At 39.4% G+C, this 25,325-nt stretch overlaps 1 protein-coding gene across 3 annotated transcripts; it reads left to right on the top strand.

Annotated features, from left to right (window-relative positions):
• Positions 1–12,103: 12,103 nt before the first annotated feature.
• On the top strand, positions 12,104–24,721 carry LOC122646566 (probable arabinosyltransferase ARAD1). 3 transcript variants are annotated; one of them, XM_043840140.1, is made up of 9 exons: positions 12,108–12,796; positions 13,124–13,297; positions 15,765–15,922; positions 16,013–16,160; positions 21,293–21,408; positions 21,497–21,635; positions 22,459–22,569; positions 22,843–22,911; positions 24,488–24,721. In XM_043840140.1, exons 1-9 carry the CDS (start codon positions 12,227–12,229, stop codon positions 24,608–24,610), a joined length of 1,608 nt encoding a protein of 535 aa, XP_043696075.1. In that variant the 5' UTR covers positions 12,108–12,226; the 3' UTR covers positions 24,611–24,721. The 3 variants fall into 3 exon arrangements, with proteins under 3 accessions (XP_043696077.1, XP_043696076.1, XP_043696075.1); XM_043840142.1 differs by lacking the exons at positions 22,843–22,911; positions 24,488–24,721 and adding an exon at positions 22,703–22,836 and having other exon boundaries at positions 12,104–12,796; XM_043840141.1 differs by lacking the exon at positions 22,843–22,911 and having other exon boundaries at positions 12,106–12,796.
• Positions 24,722–25,325: the final 604 nt, after the last annotated feature.

Below are 25,325 nucleotides of genomic sequence, written 5' to 3' on the forward strand. Positions count from 1 at the left end.
TAACTCTAAATTTCATTATGCCACTTTGAATTGTGGTTTTATAGGAAAAATGTTGGCTTCAAAGGCTAGAGGGATCTTGTATGGATTGCAACAAGCAATGGCAAAAAGATACGAACAAAGTAAAAGTGTGGGAAGTAACCAAGCTGGGTGGCCTTGGGACTTATTTAGTATTCTGCGAACAATTTTCTCCATAATTTTTCCCCCCCAAAAAAAAAATTTCTCCATAATGTCATTAATAGATATAATTATAAATTGGAGGAAGAGTTCTCTAAGGGAGAACTTGGCCCTTGCGTGTACAAAGGGCCAATGGGAGCACATGCAGAGGCATCAATAGGACATTCATTATCGTCCTTCATGGTGGCGGGGTGTTCATTTCACTCTCTCTGTGTTTGGGCGCAGTGACGAACACTCCCCCATAGAAAACTTTATTCCCTATAACTTATATGAATGATTATAAGTATTTTTATTTATTTTTCTCTTTCCTTAAAAAATGATATAATAATTGTATAGTAAAGTGATGATGTCAGGGAATACGTCTCATGATATTGTCCGCTTTGGGCGCCTATAATGTGGCCCTCATGGTTTTAAAAGGCCTCATGAGGGAGTGAGGACTCCAATCCTTATATGGACTGTGGTCTTCCCTTTACTCACCAATGTAGGACTATCTTAGTCGTCCCTTAGGCTAGTTTTACTCACAATAGAGGCCCCCCATGAAGGGAAGAGCGTGTTGCTAGTTTTATCTGCTCAAGCAGGGGTTCCCATAGACGACGCCAATGATTAGGTCAGGGAATATTTTCATGGTATTGTCCGTTCTGGACTGCTTGCCGAAGCTAGCTTAATGTCTCCTTCACGGTTTTAAAAGGCCTCATGAGAGAGTGAAGACTCCAATCATTATATAGACCACAGTCTTCCCTTCACTCGCCGATGTGGGAGTATCTTAGTCACTCACCCCTGAGGCTAGTTTTTACCCACAACAAAAAGTGTGTAGGATACCTAGGTAGCTTAGAGAATCCTTGCCTTTTATAAAATTGAAAAAATTTGTTGTAACCAAAATTGTTGAATAAGGAATTGTAATCTTACTTTTTTTTTATTCTTTTAACACATTTTTTTCCAGTAAGGTTAAATCTTTCATTTCACATGGATAATGATAGTTTTTGAAAATGTCATAAGAATATGTCAGTTTTAAATTATCTTAAGGGATGGAGTTTTCTGTCTGATAGCATAGTGTACGCTAACACTCCTGGGTCCATCTCTCTCCTCCCCCAAGAGAGAGTAAAGATGTCATTTCATTAGGGGGAGGAGAGAGAGAGAAATAGGGAAGTGCTAGCATACACTATGCTACTGGGCAGAGAACTAGGGTTGCAACAAGGTCGGGTTGGGCCGAGATTTTTAAAACCCTAGCTCAACCTTGAGTCCCCTTAGCTAGGCCCAAGCCCACCTTGACCCTGACTTAGGGCCTAAAAGTCTTGACCCTGAACTTAATGGGCCAAGCACAGTCCAAGCCCGCCCTAATTGGCCCTGATTGGGCCGGGCTTGGCTTATTGGCCCTAACCCTGACCCTGAACTTGACCCTGGCACAAAAATGGTTTAACGTAGCAACATGTTTAATGTTACATGTAATAAACCTATATTGACCTCCTCCATTAGTCAAACCCACAGTTCATGCCCCTCACTCGGCTCCTACTGCAATAAGCAAATTAAAATAGTTGGATGTTTATATAGCAACACAATAAAGGGGGATTCACATTAATCTGGTTATTTTATTATGTTTCTTTTTTCTTGGTACAATGGTTAGACCCCAACAACAACAAACAACAACCATAGCCTTATTCCAACAAAATGGGGTTGGCTACATGGATCCGAAGAGGCCATGATAGAATAGAAATAAGAAAAGTAGAAGGGAGTTAATATATATATATATATATATATATATATATATATATATATATATATATATATATTACTAAATGAAAAAGTCAAAGCAGCATCCCAGGAACATCCCCCTACAAGGGGTCGGCTACATGAGTCCTTGTCATCCACACAAGTCTATCCGCAATCATACTAGCATCGAGCCCTACCACATGCATGTCCTTTCTTACCACTTCTCCAATGGTCATTTTAGGCCTGCTCCTACTTCTTTTAGCTCCTTCAAGCTGAATCAGGTCACTCTTCCTTACTGGTGCATCCATGGGTCTCCGTTGGACATGACCATACCACCTCAAGCGGCCCTCACAAAGCTTGTCTAGGATTGGTATAACTCCCAATTCAGTTATAATACAATCATTTCTTACTCTATTTCTCCTGATCTTGCCGCACATCCTCCTCAACATCCTCATCTCCGCCACACCCCTCTTATCTATATTACTCTTCTTAACGGCCCAACATTCTGTCTCATATATCATCGCTGGTCTTATTATCGTCTTGTAGAATTTCCCTTTAAGCTTAATAGGCATGCATTTGTCATATAAAATTCTTGATGCACCTCTCCACTTCATCCATCCTACTTTAATTTTGTGGGAAACATCATCCTCTATATCACCCTATTTGTTAATGGTTGACCCCAGGTATCTAAAACATTCAATTTATGATAGCTCTCACTCCTCAAGTTTCACTACTTCATCACCTCTTCTGGTTTGACTGAAGTTACACATCATAATTCTGTCTTTATTCTACTTCACTGAACCTCTTAATTCCAAGCATGATTTCCTTAACTCCAACTTTGCATTAATCCCTTCCACTGTCTCGTCTATCAAAACAATAGCATCAGTGAAAAGCATACACCAAGGGACCTCACCTTCAATGTGCCTGGTTAATTCATCCATATTGAATGTAAACAAATAAGGGTTTAGAGCTGATCCTTGGTGTAACCCAAGTGTAATTGGGAATTAACTACTTTGGCCCTCTACAGTTCTGACACTTGTCACCACACTCTCATACATGTCCTTAATTGTATCCACATAGTTACTTGAGGTCCTTCTCTTCCCTAGGACATGCCAAATGATCTCTCTAGGAGTTCTGTCATAGGCCTTTTCTAGGTCGACAAAGACCATATAGAGATTCTTTTTGTAAGCTCTAAAAATTTTCTTACGCCTCCTTAGAAGGTAAATAGTTTCCGTCGTTGATCGCCCTGGCATAAAACCAAATTGGCTCTCTGTTATATCTGTTAAGAGTAGTCGTTTTATATTTACTAGTGACTGTGGGTATTTTTATCTTATTTATATTTCTGGGTTTATTCTATTGTGAGGGTATTTTGGGGAGTTCATTTGTAATCACTTAAGTGCTATGTTTATAAATATAATTGCTCTCTCACAATTTGCTCTCAACCAAATCGTGAGAGATTTGACCCTCTCAATCGATCTCTCTCTTTTCTCTCTTCTCTTCTCTTCTCTACTTCTTCTTCTTCTTCTTCTTCTTCTCTATTATTCTTTTGCTGTTGATCAGACTTAGGGCTCTAATCTGTTACATGGTATCAGAACACTATTTCTGATCGATTGTTCGTCCCTTGATTGCTGGTTTGAAGGTCTCTCCTTCTCCTTACTCCTTTATCGTGGTTCACAGCAACCAGATGCTGTATATCTTGTTCTGAATCTTAGTCGTATCCTATGAAAGACTAAGATTCCCTGATATGCTGAAGATATTTTTTATGTGTGCCTATGCCTAATGCTGCTCAAGGGTTTTCTGCTGATCGAAGTGAGGCTTGCTTACATCTGAAAAATCGATTTTCCAATACCCTGTGGAATCGATTTTTTCCTTTTCTCTTGGGAATTCTTCTCAACATCGACTGCTGATTTGGGTTGTTTTTCTTCTCAATATTTACTGATTGGACTGTCCAGCCTCCTTCATCTCAAGTTCATCGATTTTGCCCTTGTCAGGATTTTGGGCTAAAATCGATCTCTGCCTGATCTGCTATTTTTGGCTGCCTCTACACTATCTATATCCAAGGGGTTCTTTGGCAATTTTTTATTTGATCTTATGGCTGATTCTAAGCCCCCTACGGATAACTTCAATGTACAGATTACCACCATCAAGCTGAATGGTGCCTCCAACTACCTACTTTGGTCTCAAGCTTTTAAAGTTTACGTTACTGCTCGCCGGAAGATGACTTATCTTACCATGACACCACCAGATTCTACAGATGACAAATATGATGATTGGAAGGCAGAAAATGCAACTCTTCTTTGTTGGCTTTAGAATAGCATGGACCCTTCCATAGCCTCTAATGTTATGTTTCATAAAACTGCCAAGGGAGTTTGGGACAAACTTAAGGAGAGCTATTCTCAAGACACCAATTTATCTCGAATTTATGACCTGTATGAGAGGTTTTTCTCTTTCAAGCAAGAAGGAAAGTCTCTTGGAGAATATTAAGTGCTCTGAAGGGGATGTGGGAAGAACTCAATGTATACCACCCTATATCTACTAATGCCTCTGTGATCAAATCCCAACGTTCAGAATTTTTGGTTGCGAAGTTTCTCTCTGGATTGGATCCTGATCTTCAATCTGTCAAAGGCCAATTATTGGCTGGTGAGAAGATCCCATCTATGAATGAAGCATATTGTCGAATCCAGAGAGTTGTTTCTCCTTCTGTGATCAAATCCCAACGTTCAGAATTTTTGGTTGCGAAGTTTCTCTCTGGATTGGATCCTGATCTTCAATCCGTCAAAGGCCAATTATTGGCTGGTGAGAAGATACCATCTATGAATGAAGCATATTGTCGAATCCAGAGAGTTGTTTCTCCTTCAGTGGTGAAATCTGATCTAGCGCCTGTCTCCAAAGGCAATTTTGCTCTCTTTGTTTCTACTGGAGGACGTGGTCATGGTGGTGGTACCTCTTCTCGAGGTTATGGTTCTGGATCTGGCCGTAGTCGTGGGGCTATTTCCAACCCTGCTGGTTCATCTTCTGGTGATGGTGCCTCTCGGTGGTGTTCTCATTGTGGTCGCCCTAACCATACTATTGACAAATGTTGGCTGAAACCTGGCAAACCACAATGGGCACGAGAACAATTTACAAACGCTACAGTTTCTGATGGGGTGGCTGATCCTGTGCATCCTCCTGACACTACTCATAGTTCTTCTACTGATGGTGGTAGTTCCTCTAATGACCTGATTTCTCAGTTATTACAACGAGTTCAGCAACTTGAGGCATCATCCTCTTCGTCTACAGCTGTCCTTGCCCACTCAGGTACATCTATTGCTTGTTTCACCTCCTCATCTTCTCCGTGGGTCATTGACTCCGGCGCCTCTTCTCACATGACTGGTAAGCCCAATTTCTTTACATCCTTTATGCAGTCCGCTGTTCCATCTCGGATTTCTATTGTTGATGGCTCTTCTATACCCATTATTGGTCATGGGGACATCCCCTTAACTTCTGATTTTTCTTTGACTAATGTTCTTCATGTACCTAAGCTTCCTTTAAATTTTCTTTCTGTTAGTCAATTAACTAAGACTTTGAATTGTTCTATAACCTTTCATCCTTCTCATTGTGTCATACAGGATCTTGCAACAAAGACGATAGTTGGTGGCGGGCATGAGAAGGGTGGCCTCTACTATTTTGATTTGGCCTCTACTACTATGGCAGCGGTTGCTACCTCTACTGGCATGTCCCCGTTACATTGGCACTATCGTTTTGGACATCCTTCCTTATCCAAGCTGCGCCATCTTGTTCCTAGCTGCAAATCTGTCTCCCATATTGAGTGTGAAGCTTGTGAGCTTGGCAAGCATCATCATACTGTTTTTCCTTTGAGTCCAGAGTCTAAGAGTACTTCTTTGTTTCACTTAGTTCATTATCATATTTGGGGCCCTTGTCGGGTCAAAAGTCGATTAGGTTTTTCTTATTTTGCTAGTTTTATTGATGATCATTCTCGTATGACATGGTTGTACCTCTTGAAGGATCTATCTGAATTTGTTTCTATTTTCAAGCAATTTTATAATGAAATTCGTGTTTAATTTGGTATTCCTTTAAAAATTCTGCGTACTGATAATGCTCTAGAGATGATACAACGTGAGGTTTCTTCTTTTTGTTCTGACAATGGCATCCTTCACCAAACTAGTTGCTCTTACATACCACAGCAAAATGGTGTGGCAGAGCGCAAAAATTGCCATTTGTTAGATATTGCTAGGTCATTGATGTTTCATATGAATGTCCCTAAGGTCTATTAGGCTGATGCAGTATTAACCGCTTGTTTTTTGATTAACCGTATGCCTTCCACTATTCTTAATAGTCAAATTCCCTTTAATGTTGTTTTTCCTGATCGGCCTGTTTTCTCTCTTCCCCCTCATGTCTTTGGTTGTCAATGTTTTGTTCATGTGCTTCGTCCTAGCCTTGATAAACTATCTCCTAGGGCTGTCAAGTGTTTGTTTCTTGGCTATTCTCGTACCCAGAAGGGTTATAGGTGTTTTGATCCCGTCTCTCGTCAGCAATTTGTTTTCGCTAATGTTACATTCTTCGAAAACTCTCCTTATTTTGTTGGTTCTTCCATTACTGTTGATTTGGGTGTTGCTAATGGTGGTGTTAATGGTGTTATTGCTGAACCTGTCCCTCCTCTTGTCCCGTTAGTTGCACATCCTGGTTCCACTGCAATAAAGGTCTACACGCGCCGTGCTCAACCACACCTGCTGCCATTGCCATCTCCACCTATTGATGTTGCTCCTTCTCTGCCACCAGCTGCTGCCTTACCTGCGGATCCCACTTTAGACATTGATGATCTTCCTATTGCAAAGCGGAAAGGTACTCGCACTTGCACTCAAACTCCCCTTTATCCTTTGGCCAATTATGTTTCTGTTTCTCATCTTCCTTCCCATTATCGTGCTTTTGTTGCTGCCTTACATTCTACCTTTATTCCCAATTCTTATACAATTACCTTCTCCCATCCTGGGTGGAAAAATGCTATGGATGTGGAGATGGATGCCTTGGTATCTCGTAAGACTTAGTCGTTGGTTGATCTACGGCCTGGTAAGGATCTTGTTCGGTGTCGTTGGGTGTACACGGTTAAGTACAACCCGAATGGCACTGTGGAACGGCTTAAGGCCCGTTTGGTTGCCAAGGGGTTTACACAGACCTATGGGGTGGACTACTTTGAGACTTTTCTCCTGTTGCAAGATTGAATTCTGTCTGTATATTGCTTTCCTTGGCGGTCAATCTTGTTGATTGGCCTCTCTATCAGATGGATGTGAAAAATGTCTTCCTTTATGGTGATCTACAGGAGGAGGTCTACATGGATCAACCTCCTAGTTATGTTGCTCAGGGGGAGGATAGTGTCTGGGTTTGTCGCCTTCATAAGGCAATTTATGGACTGAAACAGTCTCCCCATGCATGGTTTGATAAATTCAGCAGTGTTGTAGCTGGTTGTGGGTTCTCTCAGTGCTACTCTGATCATTCTATATTTGTTAGACGTCAGGGATCTAACGTGGTTGTCTTAGCAGTCTATGTTGATGACATTATTGTTACTGGTAATGATGCTTCTGGGATTGCACAGGTAAAGACATATTTGCATGACAGTTTCCAGATCAAGGATTTGGATAGCCTTAAGTATTTTCTTGGCATTGAGGTTGTTCACAGCTCTTGAGGTCTTCACCTATCCCAGCGGAAGTATATTCTTGATTTGCTTGATGAGACAGAAATGTTGGGTTGCAAACCTATTGATACTCCTATGGATCCCCATGTCAAGTTTGGCACTTCTAATGACAAGGAATTTAATGACCCACATCAGTATCGACGTCTGGTCGGTAGACTTATCTACCTTACAGTTACTCAACCTGATTTTTCCTTTGCTATGGGGGTTGTTAGTCAGTTCATGCAGACACCTAAGCAAGTGCATTGGGATGTTGCTTGTCGTATTTTACGTTATCTCAAGGGTGCTCCAGGTAAGGGGCTGGTTTATCTTCACCATGGTCATACCAGCATTGTTGGGTTCTCTGATGCTGATTGGGCTGGTTCTGATGGCGATAGAAGATCCACTACAGGCTATTGCACTTTCTTTGGAGGTAATTTGGTTACTTGGAAGAGCAAGAAACAGACCACTGTTGCTCGTTCCAGCGCAGAGGCAGAGTACAGAGCTATGGCTCATACAGCTGCAGAATTAATGTGGGTTCGTTCTTTTGCTCGTGAGCTTGGTTATTTTAGTGATCAACCCATGGAGATGTACTGTGATAACCAAGTTGCCATCTATATTGCCAACAACCCTGTTTTTCATGAGCGAACCAAGCACATTGAAGTTGACTGTCACTTTGTTCGAGATGCTGTTCAGAAAAAGCTGATTGTTACTCTCTTTGTTCGTTCCCAATTTCAGCTTGGAGATATGTTTACGAAGGCTTTGTTTCGACGTTAGTTTTTGAGTGGTTGTTCCAAGCTGGATCTTGGTGATGTCTACGCTCCAGCTTGAGGGGGAGTGTTAAGAGTAGTCGTTTTATATTTACTAGTAGCTGTGGGTATTTTTGTCTTATTTATATTTCTGGGTTTATTCTATTGTGAAGATATTTTGGGGAGTTCACTTGTAATCACTTAAGTGCTATGCTTATAAATATAATTGCTCTCTCACGATTTGCTCTCAACCAAATCGTGAGAGATTTGACCCTCTCAATCGATCTCTCTCTTTTCTCTCTTCTCTTCTCTTCTCTACTTCTTCTTCTTCTTCTTCTCTATTATTCTTTTGCTGCTGATCAGACTTAGGGCTCTAATCTGTTACAATATCAATTTCTCTTCTTAGGTGAACTTCAATGTTTCTCTCATAGTTTTATAGTATGACTCATTAGTTTAATGCCTCTATAGTTATTGCAGTTCTGGATCTCACCTTTGTTCTGATAAATTGGAACTACAATGCTTCTTCTCCAATAATCTGGCATTTTCTTTGTACTCAAGATCTTGTTAAAAAACTTGGTTAACCAAGACACCCCGCAGTCTTAAGTTCTTCCATACTTCAATTGGAGCTCATCCAGACCCGGTGTTTTGCCTACTTTCATCTTTCGTAGTGCCTCTTTAACTTCGGCCTCGCCAACGTTGTAGAAGTCCATGACGTGTGTTGGCTTCAAGACTATTCCTCTCCACTTCCGAATCCCTCCTATTAATCAAGGTAGTTCTATTTAGTAGATTGTAAAAATATTTAACCCATCTCCCCAAAATGTCTGCATCCCATATTAGTACTCTACCATCCTTGCTCTTAATGCATCTAACATGGCCCAAATCTCTGCTCTTCCATTATCTTATTTTACCTATCCAATAGATCACATTTTTCCCTTCCTTTGTATTAAGTTTTTTATGGAGGTCATCATATTTCTTCGCTCTTGCTTTGCCCACAATCTTCCGAGCTTCTTTTTTTATCGCATAATATCTCACTTTATTCTCTGCCTTGTTAGTCCTTTGCCAGGTCTTAAAACGATCTTGAAGAATTTTTCTTGATCACATGTATCATAACTTCTATATTTTAATAAATAAAGAATTTTCTTCATGGAGTACAACCCATAAATGATGCTTCAGTGAACCATAGAGCACATACAAGAATACTAACACAATAAAGAAAGAAGGTACATAAATTGTACACAGCAGCTATACATTATTTTACTCCCAAACTTGAAGGGCAGCTAGTTCTAATAACTAAAGTTGATCCCTCAAAGTCCTTACTTGAGAATGCCTAGAAAGACAACCCTTTTGCCTTATTTAATGTCCTCTAAGCTTGTTCTAACATCAGCAAAATTTGATCAATACTAGGATTGTAAGGTATCAAGAAGCACTTTTGATGCTTTGCATATACCAAAATCAAGGTCAAAATTAGGGCCAAAACCAGGGTCAAAATCAGGGCCAAGATCAGGGTAAAAAATCAGGGTCAAAATCAGGGCCAAAATCAGGGTCAGACTGAGCCCGAGATCTCAACCCTGACCTGGCCTAACCCTGACTTAGAGCCAGAATTTCTTGCTCTAACCTGCCCTCAGGGCTAGAAATCTTTAGCCTAGGCCCTGTTCGGGCTCAGGGCAGGTTTGGGCCAACAAGGCCAAACTTGCAACCCTATAGAGAACATTATCCATTATTTTAAAAATCCTTTCTTACTTGTAACTTTTAGGAATAAGCTAAAACCAATCAAAAGAAAATTACAACTCCTCATTTCATCACCTTTGGGGTGTCAAAACCTAATCCGAATTAGTGAAATCGGCTAGAATCGAACCAATATACCCTAAACCAAATCGAACCAATCCTTATTGGATCGGCTTTTGGGCTGGGGTATTGCATTCCTGAAACCAAACCGAAACCAACTTAACCCAAAACCAAAACTGGAACTGAATGAGAAACCAAACTGAACACGAAACCAAGCAGATATAACTTGATAGGAACCTAATACCAATTGAAACTCATTAAAACAATTTGGGAAAATTTCACGGACACCCCCTAAAAGTATCCAATATCTCAGAAACTTACCATACTTGGTCAAAATAGCAAACTTCCCCCCGACGTTAAGCAGGGTGACCCCCAAGATAAAATGTCGATTTTACCCTCTTAGTATCACCCAAAGTAGAAAATGTTGATTTTACCCTCTTAGTAAATTTTAGGGAAAAATGACTAGGGAAAGAGCAGGGGGCGAGGTCATCTCCGGCGATTTCTTCTCCGACGACGATTACTTGTAGCAACTAATCAACATCCATCTGCAAAAAAGGAAAAAAACTGTCATTTCATCTTCTTCCCTTGGTTTTCCCTTCCGTTATAAGATTAAACATTGCACCCCTTGGTTTTCCCTTCAGTTTGAGTGACTCGAGACGCTGAAACCTTCGTCTGAGACGCTCTAGACTTGCTGTGTAACAATGAGCAATAATAATATGCTTCCATGTATGCATCGATCTCAAACCATTTATGGCAAACTAGAGACACAGCATCGCGATCTCGAGGATCATTGATGTATGCCATAACCAGTTCTAAAGCCACATCTGATACTCCAAAACTCATCAATCTGTTAAGGTTTCGACCCGCCATGGCTTAAACCTTCCTCCAAATTGGGGTTCCGTCGTGCAGGAAAGAGGAATTCCGAAAAAATTGAAATCAAAGAAAGTGGAAGTCTGGCTTTATAAAAGGCGAAAAAAACCCCTGCTACAATCTAGAACCGACTTTAAACTCATTAGGATACCCACATGGTTTAAATAAAAAAAACACTTTAATTCATCTGCTAGCTTGCCACAAAGAACAAATCCATCGGAAAAGTCAAAACCTGACCGACCATCGGTGCCAATTATTCCATTGAAGAACCTCAAATCTCCATCTGACGAAGTTTAAAAAAACAACATCGAGTAGTAGAAGCTAATTAGCAACTGTGCAACCAGAATAAAATGATAGAGATGAAGTAGTTTTTCCTTCTTCGTTTTCCGAGCATGGAGATGGGTCCACCAATGGTGTCGAAGCTCACTATACTACACAGTTCTACCGTCTTCTTCCTTCAGCCCAGCGATGGTAAAACGATGATGTATTTTGTTTTTTTGGGTAAAAGAAGGTTTTATCCTTAAGGGGTATTATGGTACATTTATCCCTTCTAAGGGTAATTTGGCCATTATGATAAAACTAACAGTAACTTAACCCCAAAAACTTAACGGAGTGGACTAAGTTCAAATATCTTCATAAAATAAGGGTAGTCTGTGCCTTTTTGATCAAGTATGATAAGTTTCTGAAATATTGAATACTTTTAGGGTGTGTCCGTGAAATTTTCCCAAACAATTTTGCATATATATATATATATATATATATATGTCAAACCGAACCCAAACCGGACTGAAATAGAAATCTACCAAAACCGAAGCTTTCCTTATTGGCTTGGTTTTGAACTCATCCTTATCAAACCGAAACTGATTTAGCCCAGACCGAAACAGGTCCGAACTAATGGATTAACAGCCCTACTTGGCACAAGCACCACAAAAAACCTAAAAAGTAGAGTGAAGAGCCAAGTCTTCATTTTCTCCTTTGCCCTTTTCTGACTTGAACGTTTCCTTGGCTCTACAGCAGATGCTGTTTTGCCTCTCTGGATTAATCATCGAGGGTTTGATCTGACAGCAGATCTACAACACAAATGCATGTGGATGATGAACGGTGATTACTTTCAATGTATTGACGGAAAAACCCAAAGATGCTGTTTTCTTAAATTTGGTTGGATTTAGAGTAGAGAATCACCGAGAGCTGTGTTGCGTTGGATCCTGGAAAAATTCCTCATACAACCACTGAAAGCTTCTGCAACTTCTGTTTTGTTCTGTTCTGTTCGATCACCATGGCCGGAAAACATCTCTCCTCGTTCGCCAGAGGAGGAAGATCTCCTTCTCTCTCATTCCCACTTTCCGTCAGATCTGCTCTCTTCCTCTTCACACTCTTTCTTCTCGGCCTGGGCTTAGTCTTCTGCTTTTTCTCTTCCTCCTCCTCCTCATCCTCTCACTCTGCAATCAATTACAGAAACCCTTGGTCCTCTCGCTCTAACCTTCCCCTCTTTCGAAACCCTAGTTCTTACAAACCAGAATTCTCATTCGTTGCCTCTCTGGAGAAATTCCTTACTTCCAGAGCTCAGATTTCAAAATCTGAGTTAGGTTTGAATGGTTCGGTTCTCAGTGATGGAGAGGCTGTGAGAAAACTGGACAATTTGGTCTGGAAGAGTGAGATGAAGACAATCTATGAGGATCCACTTTATCCGGCTCTGTTGCCATCGTCAAATTCGGTACTTAGAGTCTATGTTTACGAAATGCCGCCGAAATTTACGTATGATCTGCTGTGGTTATTTAGGAATACGTACCAGGAGACGTCGAATCTAACATCTAATGGCAGCCCTGTACATCGTCTGATTGAACAGGTCAATTGTTTTTTTCTTTACTGAAGAGCTATAGTGAATTCAGTGATTTAATATGTTAGAAGCATTTCTTCGAATTACTGGGATTCTTCATTGGTTTTGTTCTTGAAATGGCCATTGTTACCAAGCTTCTATTGGAAATTCAGTGTAGATTTTTATTTTATTTTATTTTTTTGGGGGGGGGGGGGTGTTTGTTGCTTCTTGTTTGAGTAAGAGATAGTGTTTTGATATTTATTGTGAAATTTCACTATTTGAATTGTCTGGGTTTTTTTGAATGAATTAAAATAGCTGACGGAGTGTTATCTAATTATTTTTTTTTGGTATCTGCAGCATTCAATCGATTATTGGTTATGGGCTGATTTGATTGCGCCAGAATCAGAGAGGCTCTTGAAAAATGTTATTAGGGTTCACCAGCAAGAGGAGGCGGACTTGTTCTACATTCCATTCTTCACTACCATCAGCTTCTTCTTATTGGAGAAACAGCAATGCAAGGCACTTTACAGGGTGTGGTCGCATCTCCAAGGTTTATTTTGTAGCTATTGTCTTAATTTCGCACCTAAATTTGCACCGATGCCCTGTATTTCTCAGAACAATTACAGAAACAACAACAAAAGCAAACAAGACCTTTATCCTCGAGCAGAATGATGAGGTTTAAGTTATAGGTGATTTCACCACTAGCACTGCAGTAGGATGTTATTTACTGTTAAATCAAACTATATATGTGGAATGACCCATGTTCCTAGGTGCTTATTGTCTCAAAGTCTCCCAGGACAATTTGTTTTCTGTTTAATGGATTGAAATAACAATGATTAAAGAAGAACAATAAAGCAAACACTTTCTGAAAAGATGTAGAATGTGATTGAAGAAGACGAGTGTAGAGGTGGTAATGCAGACAATACAATATTACTCTGCTTCAGAGTAGGTAACCGGGGTGTTGATCTTAGCTGTCATGGTGTCAAAGTGAGCCATGGCAGTTGCCAGGCACCTAAGGCGAGCACCTTATTTGAGGAAATGTGCCTATTTTGTTTGCTGATTCTTGTTCCAAGATTTGTTTTCTTATTATGTTTCTTCTGTGTTCCTCTTCTTTTCCCCTTCTTTCCCTTTTCTTCTTCTTCCCCCTTTTCCCACCATTTACTCCCTTATTTTCCCCATTTTTTTTTCTCAAATAAAACAGTTCTAGATAGCTAGACAGATAAGGTGCTCACCTCCTTGTTGCCTAGGCGACACCTTAACAACTATGGTGTTGATTTTAAACTTTGGAAGAATGCCCTGATTCCTATGGATCTTGAGCTGCCAATTAAGCTCCAGACAAAATGCTATTCACTCAATCTCTCATAACCTGTGTATGGATTGTCTTCTTTTTTGGATTTGGTGTTTGTATTGATTAACTTAGCACTTGCTAGATATGTATATCATTTTATACTATATGCTAATTGTGTATCATATAATTTGTATTGCCAACCCTGAATCCCACCAACGAAATGAGGAGGAATTCAGCTGGTGAAGTTTAGAAATGGATGCGCATTTGGGGTCATGGCTGAACTTGAAAAAGCGGAGGATGAAGGTATTTTCTTGGTGGAGAATGAGATATCCAAGGAGGATCCTATGGAATAATTCAAAAGAAATTTGTTTTGGTGCAAGGATAATTCAAAAAAATGACACCCATTAAAGGGATATCCTGGTGCCAAAATTGCAGGATTGATTCAGTGTATGATAAATATGACAGTATTCTCCTACAAGCTGCTTGTGCAAAAGAAGGAAAAATTCTATTTGTTCATTTAGGTTAGATATTCAACCCACAGAGGATGCTCTAGTGGAATCAGCCATATAGAGTTTCTTCAGGAATCCCTGCCAGTTGAATAGCACTTATGTGCAGGTCTAGATGGACTGGAATTTGGTAAATTCTTGATTCTGATTATGATTGGGGGAGAGAGGGCTTTCACTGATATGGCGTTATTAATGGCTGTTTACTGAGATGAAAAGAAATAAAGTTCTGGTAGGGATAGCTTTCGTATGATTTATATTGGTGATGATCTTTAGAGAGTTTTACCAAGTTAATGAATATGCCTCACTGGAGGAAAAATGTAGTTTTAAATTTGTTTCTTCGATTCAAAAGAGTATGGTGCTCGAGATATTAAGGACTTCAACCAGATTAATGGGAAGGGAGTTCTGTAAGTTGCTAGCACAAGTGTTGTCTCTTGGTTGAGAGAGGGGCTTTGTGGTGTTATTTCCTCTTTCAAGGTAGCTTTATGGTAGGCTGACAAATCCTTCAAAATGTATTTATTGCAAATGATTGTGTTATTTGTGATTAGATGTGGGCAACCAAGAATCATCTGCAAGCTAGATATGGAGAAGAATTACAAGTGTGTTGATTGGGTTCCTTGGATAATTGTATGAGGTGAATGAACTTTGGCATGAAGTGGTGAAACTTGATGGAAACATGTTTACCACTATGGTGCCATTTTTTGTTCTATTAAATGTCACTCTAGTCCAACCTGATCATGGGACTAGAGACACTTATGTCGTTGCATCTCTAATCCTATCATGGTAGAAAAATGAACCAACTGGGCCCAAGCAGGTCATCTTAGGATTCCCAGAAAACCAGTGCAAAGAATAAAGTGAAAAACAACACTCTTAGTAACGTCAGGAATATGAATTTATGCAGGTTATGGTTCATGGATTCCACTGCAGGTAGAACTTGATGGTTGAACCATTTGCTTAATCATTTTGAGGGCTCCTACCTTTGCATTAACCCCTGCACGCCTTCTGTTGGTACTCCTTTATAACCTGTAAACTTTCGAATATTTTAATTGCAAGAAGAAGATAGCTTTTTATTTGTTCCTTGATGTTGGTCATAGTAATTTGTAATTGCAGATGCTGTCTTACTATTGAATCAGGTTGATGCAATATGAGATTCTAACATTAAATTTGTAGATTTAGAGATCTTATATGCATTTCCTTGTGGATGCAGGAGGCTTTGCAGTGGGTGACAGACCAGCCTGCATGGAAACGATCTGAAGGAAGGGATCATATACTTCCAGTTCATCATCCTTGGTCATTCAAGTCAGTACGTAGGTTTATGAAGAAGGCAATTTGGCTTCTGCCAGATATGGATTCCACGGGAAACTGGTAATTATCCGAACCAATGCTTTATGTGTAAATTTTTAGAGTATTGTTACCCGTTTTAGCTGCTTGAAGTTGTTGGTTGTGAATGTTTAGGTACAAGCCTGGTCAGGTTTGGCTGGAAAAAGACGTTATTCTACCATATGTCCCAAATGTTGAAGTATGTGATCCAAAATGCTTTGCAGAAGGCGAAGCAAAGAGAAGCACTCTGCTCTTTTTCCGTGGGAGGCTTAAAAGAAATGCTGTAAGAATGTCTGGCCATAAATCACTGAAGATCCTTCAGATTATATTTGTTGATCTTGTTATTATATGTTGAAACTTCTGGAAGACAGCAATATGTGCATGTCAGAAGCATGGTTATCAAAACCATGGTCAAACATAGCTCAGTACACTTGGCTAGGTGACTAAAACTTGATTGATCAGTACCTACATGCTTCTCTGGCTGTATTGTCCATTCTATACTTACACTGCTAACTGCTATTGGTTAGTAATTCATTTGTTACTCTAAAATGTGTTCTGCCTAGGAGCAACCCTACAGGGGATTCATACTATGTTGGTTTTTGACTGTTTGCATGGTACAAGTCTAAATATTATGTTTATGTAAAATCGTCAATCCTCTATGGTATGAAGTGTTTTTTGTCCAATGAATGATATAAAGTCCATCTCTTATTTAGGCATATGTTCATAAATGGCATATAAGTTTGCAGTCTAAGTGCTGGAGTGGTAAAAAAATTATCAAGATATTAAAACCAGCTAAGCATCTTAATGTAGTCCTAGAATAGGTGATAATCCTACTAGGAGCCAATTGGAATCAAGCTTTGGTCAATCCTGCTGTTTAGGGCTGATTTGGGGCTGTTTTAGGGCAAAATTAGGGTTTAGGATGGGAATTTGGGAATGGGGTTTATAGGGTTTTAATCTGCAGGTTTAGAGGGTCATTATGGTATAAAAATATCTGAATTTGGATAGGTTTTAAATTTCTGCAGAATTAGGGTTAGGTTTTCGGGTTTTAGAGTTAGGAGAAACAGCCAGAAAATTAGGGTTTTAATGGGATCTAGGGGCTGGGACTAAGGTCGAGTTTTCTAAATAGGGAGGGGCAAGTTCGATCCAAATTGGGGAGGGTTTTGATGGTCAGAAATACTGAATCTGGAAATTTAGGGTTTTGATGATTAATGGAAATTCACAGAAATTAGGGTTAAGGTGGGGATCTGGACCAGGAGTTAAGATCGAATATTCAGATGTGTGGGAGGGAGGTTCGAGTGGAAAAAGGTTTGGATTTGAATGGCTGGAAGTATGAGATCAGGATTCTAGGGTTTGGGGTTTCAATAGGGTTTTATGAATCAAAACAGAAAATAAAAGAGGAATTGATTGGGGAAGGAGAAGGAAGGCTAAAACAGAAATTAAATCTCAACTCACCTTAGGATTCCACCGACAGTAAATTGAGGGATGAAGGATGAAATCACCTTTGAAGAGAGACCCTCCCAGCCGTCGCGGCGTAAGGAGTCGCAGGATTCCACCCACCCTTCCACCTTGATGTACCCACAAGGATGCAAACACTCTTAAAGAGCAAGGAGCAGCAGCAATAGTCAGCCAGCAGCAGAAAACAGGGTTTTTTTTTTTCAAATTTCAATTGTGGGGGAGCCTCCCACAATCTCTTATATTTATAATAAGGTCATAGGCCAATTCCTACTACAAATTAAATACCTCTCCTTCACAAAAACGTGGAAGGGAGAGGTTTAAGTCTAATTAATTACTTAAAACAGTGTAATGACTTAACTACCCCTACTAACTTAAAAATAAAAGAATCTAACTTAGAACAATTAACTTAAGTGAAGATTCCATACTAGCCAATAGGATATAAGAACCTATTAGCCAATAGGAACATTTCACTTAAATTAGACCCATTGAACCAATTGGATGTAACCAAATCTAAACCGGTTCAATCTAAAAACATAAAAATAACTAAGTACTAGGCTAATCCCGTATGCAACTTAAGTACCCCTAGTTTAGGCTCATTAAAGTGGCCTATTACATAAAAACCCTTGGGAACAAATGCCCAACATGGATATAACCCAACCCTAGGCCTATTTCTAAAGAAATAAACCCTATTTGGTGATCATTCTGCATCAATTCTCCCCAACTTGAAAAAATTCGTCCTCGAATTTTGTAGTGATGAGGGGGAATCAACAGGTGACCAGCAGCTTTGACCATCCCCAAACAGAATTCCGGTGAAGCAGAAACATTGGGGATAAAATCTCCAAGGCGTGGAGCTTTCTCTTCGAAGAACCATGGTGGCAGAACAAACTCTATGTGTTCGCTTTCTGAAGCAACAACAACTGTCAATGTTTCGTCCATAGAGCCTTCAACGTTAGCAACCTTTGCATCTAATGCATGAGACACAAGCTTCACCTCTTCAAGAACAGCATCTTGAAGGTCATTGCCTTCCTGTGGAGTGTTCTCAACCACCTCTTCATCTTCTGCTGTTTCCACTTTGTCTTCTTTGATTTCTTCTTCATTGACCACTTCAGTAGAATCTTCTACATGTCGACTGTCCATCTTTGAAGCTATAGGTGCTATCTCTTTCTTTTCATCACAATTCACTGCCACTTCAGCTTTATCTTCAACTTGTTCTCTCTCAATTTCCTTTGGCAATGTAAATTTGTATTCTGTATACATGTCTTCTTTGTAATCCTTGTGCCTATCCTTGTCTTCCCTATGCCTTCTATGAGGTTGGTGATCTTGGGACTGGACCTGATATCTGTCCTCATCTAGGGGAATGTTGATGCCCCTATGAGGAGTAACCTGTCGTTGCTCAATCAGGTGCAACCTTGCAGTGATAGTCCTCTGTGTAGCTCTAAAGTCTTCAAACAACGCCTTCTGGTCAGCAGTAAATTTTTGGAACATCTCTACTATTGCTGCCATAGGGTCGAGTGGTTGTGACAGCACTGGATTGCCATGTTCAGCCATGGCTCTGATACCAAGTTAATGTAGTCCTAGAATAGGTGATAATCGTACTAGGAGCCAATTGGAATCAAGCTTTGGTCAAGCCTGCTGTTTAGGGCTGATTTGGGGCTGTTTTAGGGCAAAATTAGGGTTTAGGATGGGAATTTGGGAATGGGGTTTATAGGGTTTTAATCTGCAGGTTTAGAGGGTCATTATGGTATAAAAATATCTGAATTTGGATAGGTTTTGAATTTCTGCAGAATTAGGGTTAGGTTTTCGGGTTTTAGAGTTAGGAGAAACAGCCAGAAAATTAGGGTTTTAATGGGATCTAGGGGCTGGGACTAAGGTCGAGTTTTCTAAATAGGGAGGGGCAAGTTCGATCCAAATTGGGGAGGGTTTTGATGGTCAGAAATACTGAATCTGGAAATTTAGGGTTTTGATGATTAATGGAAATTCACAGAAATTAGGGTTAAGGTGGGGAACTGGACCAGGAGTTAAGATCGAATATTCAGATGTGTGGGAGGGAGGTTCGAGTGGAAAAAGGTTTGGATTTGAATGGCTGGAAGTATGAGATCAGGATTCTAGGGTTTGGGGTTTCAATAGGGTTTTATGAATCAAAACAGAAAATAAAAGAGGAATTGATTGGGGAAGGAGAAGGAAGGCTAAAACAGAAATTAAATCTCAACTCACCTTAGGATTCCACCGACAGTAAATTGAGGGATGAAGGATGAAATCACCTTTGAAGAGAGACCCTCCCAGCCGTCGCGGCGTAAGGAGTCGCAGGATTCCACCCACCCTTCCACCTTGATGTACCCACAAGGATGCAAACACTCTTGAAGAGCAAGGAGCAGCAGCAGCAGCAGTCAGCCAGCAGCAGAAAACAGGGTTTTTTTTTCAAATTTCAATTGTGGGGGAGCCTCCCACGATCTCTTATATTTATAATAAGGCCATAGGCCAATTCCTACTACAAATTAAATACCTCTCCTTCACAAAAACGTGGAAGGGAGAGGTTTAAGTCTAATTAATTACTTAAAACAGTGTAATGACTTAACTACCCCTACTAACTTAAAAATAAAAGAATCTAACTTAGAACAATTAACTTAAGTGAAGATTCCATACTAGCCAATAGGATATAAGAACCTATTAGCCAATAGGAACATTTCACTTAAATTAGACCCATTGAACCAATTGGATGCAACCAAATCTAAACCGGTTCAATATAAAAACATAAAAATAACTAAGTACTAGGCTAATCCCGTATGCAACCTAAGTACCCCTAGTTTAGGCTCATTAAAGTGGCCTATTACATAAAAACCCTTGGGAACAAAGGCCCAACATGGATATAACCCAACCCTAGGCCTATTTCTAAAGAAATAAGCCCTATTTGGTGATCATTCTGCATCACATCTAGCTAATAATCTTGCTTAGGTGTGATCTTGGGAGCATAACAATCCATTTTTGCCTTCTACCACCTATTCTTGAAATTAGCCTTTGTGTAGGTAGTGCCTATGTGGCTCAGTTACTGCCTTTAATGATGTTGCTATGCACCATTTCTCAACAATCTGTTGTAATAAGACTCTATGCCAGTTGTGCTGAAGAACTGTCCTTTGAGTACAGGGTGAGGTGCTAAAGCTTCTCTCATTTTTCAATATGCTTGTCTACTGAGTACTATATTTCACTTCCAAATTGTGGGAAAGTGAACCTAAATTCTGTAATTTTTTACCTTCTAATTTTTAGCTTTAGTATGAGGCCAATTGTGACCAATTTTTTCGTCCTTGGTATGGCCTAAAAATTAGAAGCTTGCAGGAGTCACAATTTACCATCTGGTGGAACCAATTCAGCAAATTTCTCATACCCTAAAATAGATCAATGATATCAATTTATTTAGCTGATTTATTTCTTGCTTTGGTTTATCCAATTTGAAAAAAAAAGAAGAAAGGAAAATAAAAGCCCAAAGAAAAAGTTTCACCTTTCGGAAAGTTTCAAAGGATATATCTATTGAATTTCTCTTTCTTTTTTTTGGAGAAGGGGTGGGGGAGAGGGGGGATAAGTTACATGATATCTATTGATGGTGATCATCTGCTTGTTCATGTTGTTGACCTAAGATATCCTTAGATGAGGATCCCTTTGAATGTTGGTTCTAGCTTCCCTTCGCATTCATCCAATGTATGACATAGGTTATGACAAATGGATACTTCTACATGGCGGGGTCCATAGTTGTCAAGGCGTCCAGGCGCCTTGGCCGCCTAGTTGGTGTCTCCTTGATTTTGGACCCTCTTCAACGCTTTGGGTATCCTAGACACCGTGACAACTATGGCTGCGTCCATCCTGGCCGGAGTACTCCTCCCATCTTATTTAGTTTGTCTGTAATATTCTCCATGCTAGTTGTGAAGTGCTAAATCCTTTTTTTTTAATTAATTCTTTCGTTGTTGTCAGGGGGGAAAGATTCGTGCAAAACTTGGAGCAGAACTTAATGGTGTAGAGGGTGTTTTTATAGCTGAAGGAACTGCTGGAGAGGCTGGGAAAAACGCAGCTCAGGATGGAATGCGCAAGTAAAATTTTACTTAATTCTAACATTTCTCAATGCAAATTTGTTGGAGTACTTTATGTATATAAATGAACTACTTTTTTGGATGCTAGATCTATTTTTTGTCTAAGTCCTGCTGGCGATACTCCATCATCTGCTAGATTGTTCGATGCTATTGTCAGTGGTTGTATCCCTGTTGTAGTCAGTGATGAGCTGGAACTTCCTTTTGAAGGAATTCTAGATTACAGGAAGGTATTTATCTATCTCCAAAGCTTGTATCTTCACTGGATATAAAATAAGTAATTGGAAGGGAAAAAGAAAAGGTTTAAACAGGGAAATCTAGATTGGCAATAGAAAATGGAATCCACTAAAAGTACTTGAGAGAAAACTGAAAATTATAAACTGGAAGGAAGTTTGAAAAATATTGGAAACAAATTTTTGTAACCATTTATTTATCCAAGCAGAATTTTAACCAATCAAATGATCTCTAGATTTACTACTTTCAGTATGATGGAACTTAAGTGCTTGGCACTAGTATGTGTGTGTTTCTGCATGCATCATGTGTTGCTTAAGTTTTCAGTGCTTTCTGGCATGGTTTGAAATTTCTCCAGTGAATGTGATTTTGACCTTAGCAAACCAAAAATTTAACCAAAACTTGTTAATTTCTACCATTGGCTAAGCCAAAATATTCCCCTAAATTTTGCCAATTCATTGAAATTTCAAGCCTTGCTTGCTGAAGGGCGTACTTTTACTTTTGTAGATTTTGGGTTATTTGAATTTGAAAAATGAAGTGCACGATCCTTGTGGAGAGAACTTTCCAGTAAAAGTTTGGGGAGCACTAAATCCTTATTCTGGTTCACTAGTGGTGTTGGAGAATCCTTACCTTAGGTTAAGTTCCAAAGATGATATCCTGGGGGAACATGGCAGCCCGTTCTTTTTTGCCTCAAGGATCCCATCACATGCATGATCATATGAATTTTGGTCAAGTCTTAATTGGTTATTACTTACTCTAACATGGTATTTCGGTTACTCTTAATTGGTTATTGCTGACTCTTGCGCTTGTTCCTATATGCAGATAGTTCTATTTGTTTCTTCAAGTGACGCTGTTCAACCAGGCTGGCTTATTACATTTCTCAAGAGTATAGGTCCTGATCAGATCAGAGAAATGCGTGCAAACCTTGCCAAGGTTCGGGACTACCTTACGAAAGTCTTCACCTGGCTTATAACATTTCTCAATTGCAGTTTTTATGACAGCACTAATTGGTTGGAAGCACTTGTCCTTTGGAGATTGAGTTTTTAACCAATTTGTGATACTGTAGGTGGTCGCATTTTACTGCTGCTCAGTTGCTAAGACCACCTACTTGCATCTTGAAAATTTTCTGATTAGTTTTTTGTGTTAGTTTCCTGACAGTCCTATGGATTTCCTTCTAAAACTTCCTACTTGTATTATGATTTTCAGTACTCAAGGCATTTCCTTTATTCCAGTCCAGCTCAACCTTTTGGTCCAGAGGATTTGACTTGGAGAATGGTTTGTTATTCTCTCTCTTCCTTTCTGTTCAACTAGTATGGGAAAATTTTGTTTGCAATGTTTTTACCTTGCATGATGTAAGAGTCTTGCCGTAAACTTTTCTGTTCAGCAGTCCCGCTAAGTTCAATGACTACAGTGATAGGTTTGATGGATTGATTGCTGATGGGTTGTGACCCCTCAGTGGACCATCATCAAATCATAAGAAAATTCTGGTGCAGTTGAGGCAGCCCCTGTTCTCTGTTAGTTGATAATGATTCATTCACTGCATATGGTGATAATTATTTATTTTGTCTTGCTTGCTACACATACTTTAATTCATTACTAGTATTGGTTCTACTTTTTATGTTAGGAAACCATATCTGTAGAGGTTTTTATTTCTTTGAAGTAAATATTCTGCCGCTTGTTGTTTTGCAGAAAGGCAGACGTGTACTTTGTGCCTCTATCGAACATAATCAGTAGAAATAACTACAGTAATACCGTAATTGCAACATGAGGCTGTTTAATAGAAATTCTGACATTAGGCGGGGCAACAGGGAGGGTGGGTCTGGTAATGTGGCCTTGCCTTACCCTTTAAGGAGTTTAGGGTTTAAGGGTAAAGCCTCAACAATGCTTTTTTGTCCTGTATCCTATCTTTGGCCATATCGGTTGGGGATTTTGAATGTGGTATGGCTATGGGCTTGAAAATAAGATTATTTTGGTAGAGTGGATGGGATGGGTTATGGGTGAAGACTTGGATTAACAACAACAACAACAACAACAACAAGAAGAAGGGAAAATCTTGTTGTAATCAAAGTTGGTTGAAGAAGTTGTAATCCTACATTTTTGCCTTTTAAGTATAACACACATCTTCTTTCAATGAGGTTAAAATCTTGTCATTTCACATATAGAAAATCATGCAAGACGATGACAACTTTTGATAATGACATACTGGTGAGTCACTTCAAAATTATTTTGAAACCCTTTTTACCCTTGTCTCAAAGAACATTTGGGAATAAGACTAGGGGCAATCAAAAGAAGATTATAACTTCTCAGTTCACACTGACCTTAAGGGACAAACTGTTTTATTCCTGACCATTGTTAGAAAATCCAACTGTCCAACGGTTGTGCCTTCAGAGAATTTTACTCTTATAGGAAGATGGAACCTACAGACAGGGGTCCCTCCACGACCTTTGGAGAACAAAAATTTAGAGCAAATTGTTGAATACCCAGATGGAGAGGTTGAAATTCAGCTTTCCTCATTTAAGGAAAACTAGAATAAATGCCTCAATGAACCCCTACCTTATTGTCCCTATTATATTGGTAAACAAGTGTAAGACCCTAACCCTACTTATGAAATCCTTTCACTTATCCCCCAAACTAGGGAAACCCATTACATGCCTGCCCAACCATCCACATAAGGAAATACTGAACCTTGATAAAATTTTCACTTCTTGACCCCAAAACCCAAAAAAAAAAAAAAAAAAAAAAAAAAAAAAACCCTTTTCTATGTCTGTTTATTTATTTATTTTTTTGATAAGTCTGTTTATTTATTCATTCATTCAATCTAATGTATTTCTTATGCAATGAGGTGTTATAGATTGCGAGCAAGCTGTTGAACATAAAGCTGCACATTCGTCGATCACAGCGTGTTGTGAAAGAATCTAGAAGCCTGTGCACATGTGATTGTAGAACTGCAAACCACACAAGCTCAGCATCCTGATTGGTAAGGCAGCCTTTTATTTGTAAGAATTTATAATGATCAGTACCACTAAATTTTACTGATTGTGAGGGCAATATCCTTTTCCTTTTTTTTTTGTCTGTAATTACTAGACATTGAGAAAAAAAAAGATAAAAATGGTGGAATCGTTGTCTTTCAGAACATAGACGCATTACTCCATAGATTGGGGGTGGGGTTTGTATATTAGTAGGAACTTCATCAGTGATAACTGTTTGACAACAAACCAAGGTTTAAAATCCCAGAATTGGACACAGGATTCGCCTCCATTGATTCTGATTTGGATTGGATCATAGTGGGTCAGAATCAACCCAAAACCCTAGAAAATGAAAAGAGAAGTAAAGATTTTGACATATTTGTATGTTTTTTTTTTTTTTAATTCCAAATACTAGTAGACGTTCACCCTGATCACCCTGATTCGGACTGGATCAGAATGATCCTACCAAGGTTGTTGGATGCGAGTACTCTTCCGGAAAAAAAGGTAAAGTAGATTACTACTTATGAGACTAATTCTATCTAAGTCAATAATACTATTTGCTCCTAAGTGCACCTTAGGATGAATATAATTAATAAAACCTTATAGAGATGGAATTAAACACATTTTTGCCTCTCCACTTGATAATATCACATAACAGATCTACACGCATGGATGAATTACTATAGCCATCTATAGATATTTCATTTTGTCACCTTGGAGGGT

The sequence above is a fragment of the Telopea speciosissima genome, chromosome 11 (genome assembly GCF_018873765.1).
Source record: "Telopea speciosissima isolate NSW1024214 ecotype Mountain lineage chromosome 11, Tspe_v1, whole genome shotgun sequence".
Lineage (NCBI taxonomy): Eukaryota > Viridiplantae > Streptophyta > Magnoliopsida > Proteales > Proteaceae > Telopea > Telopea speciosissima.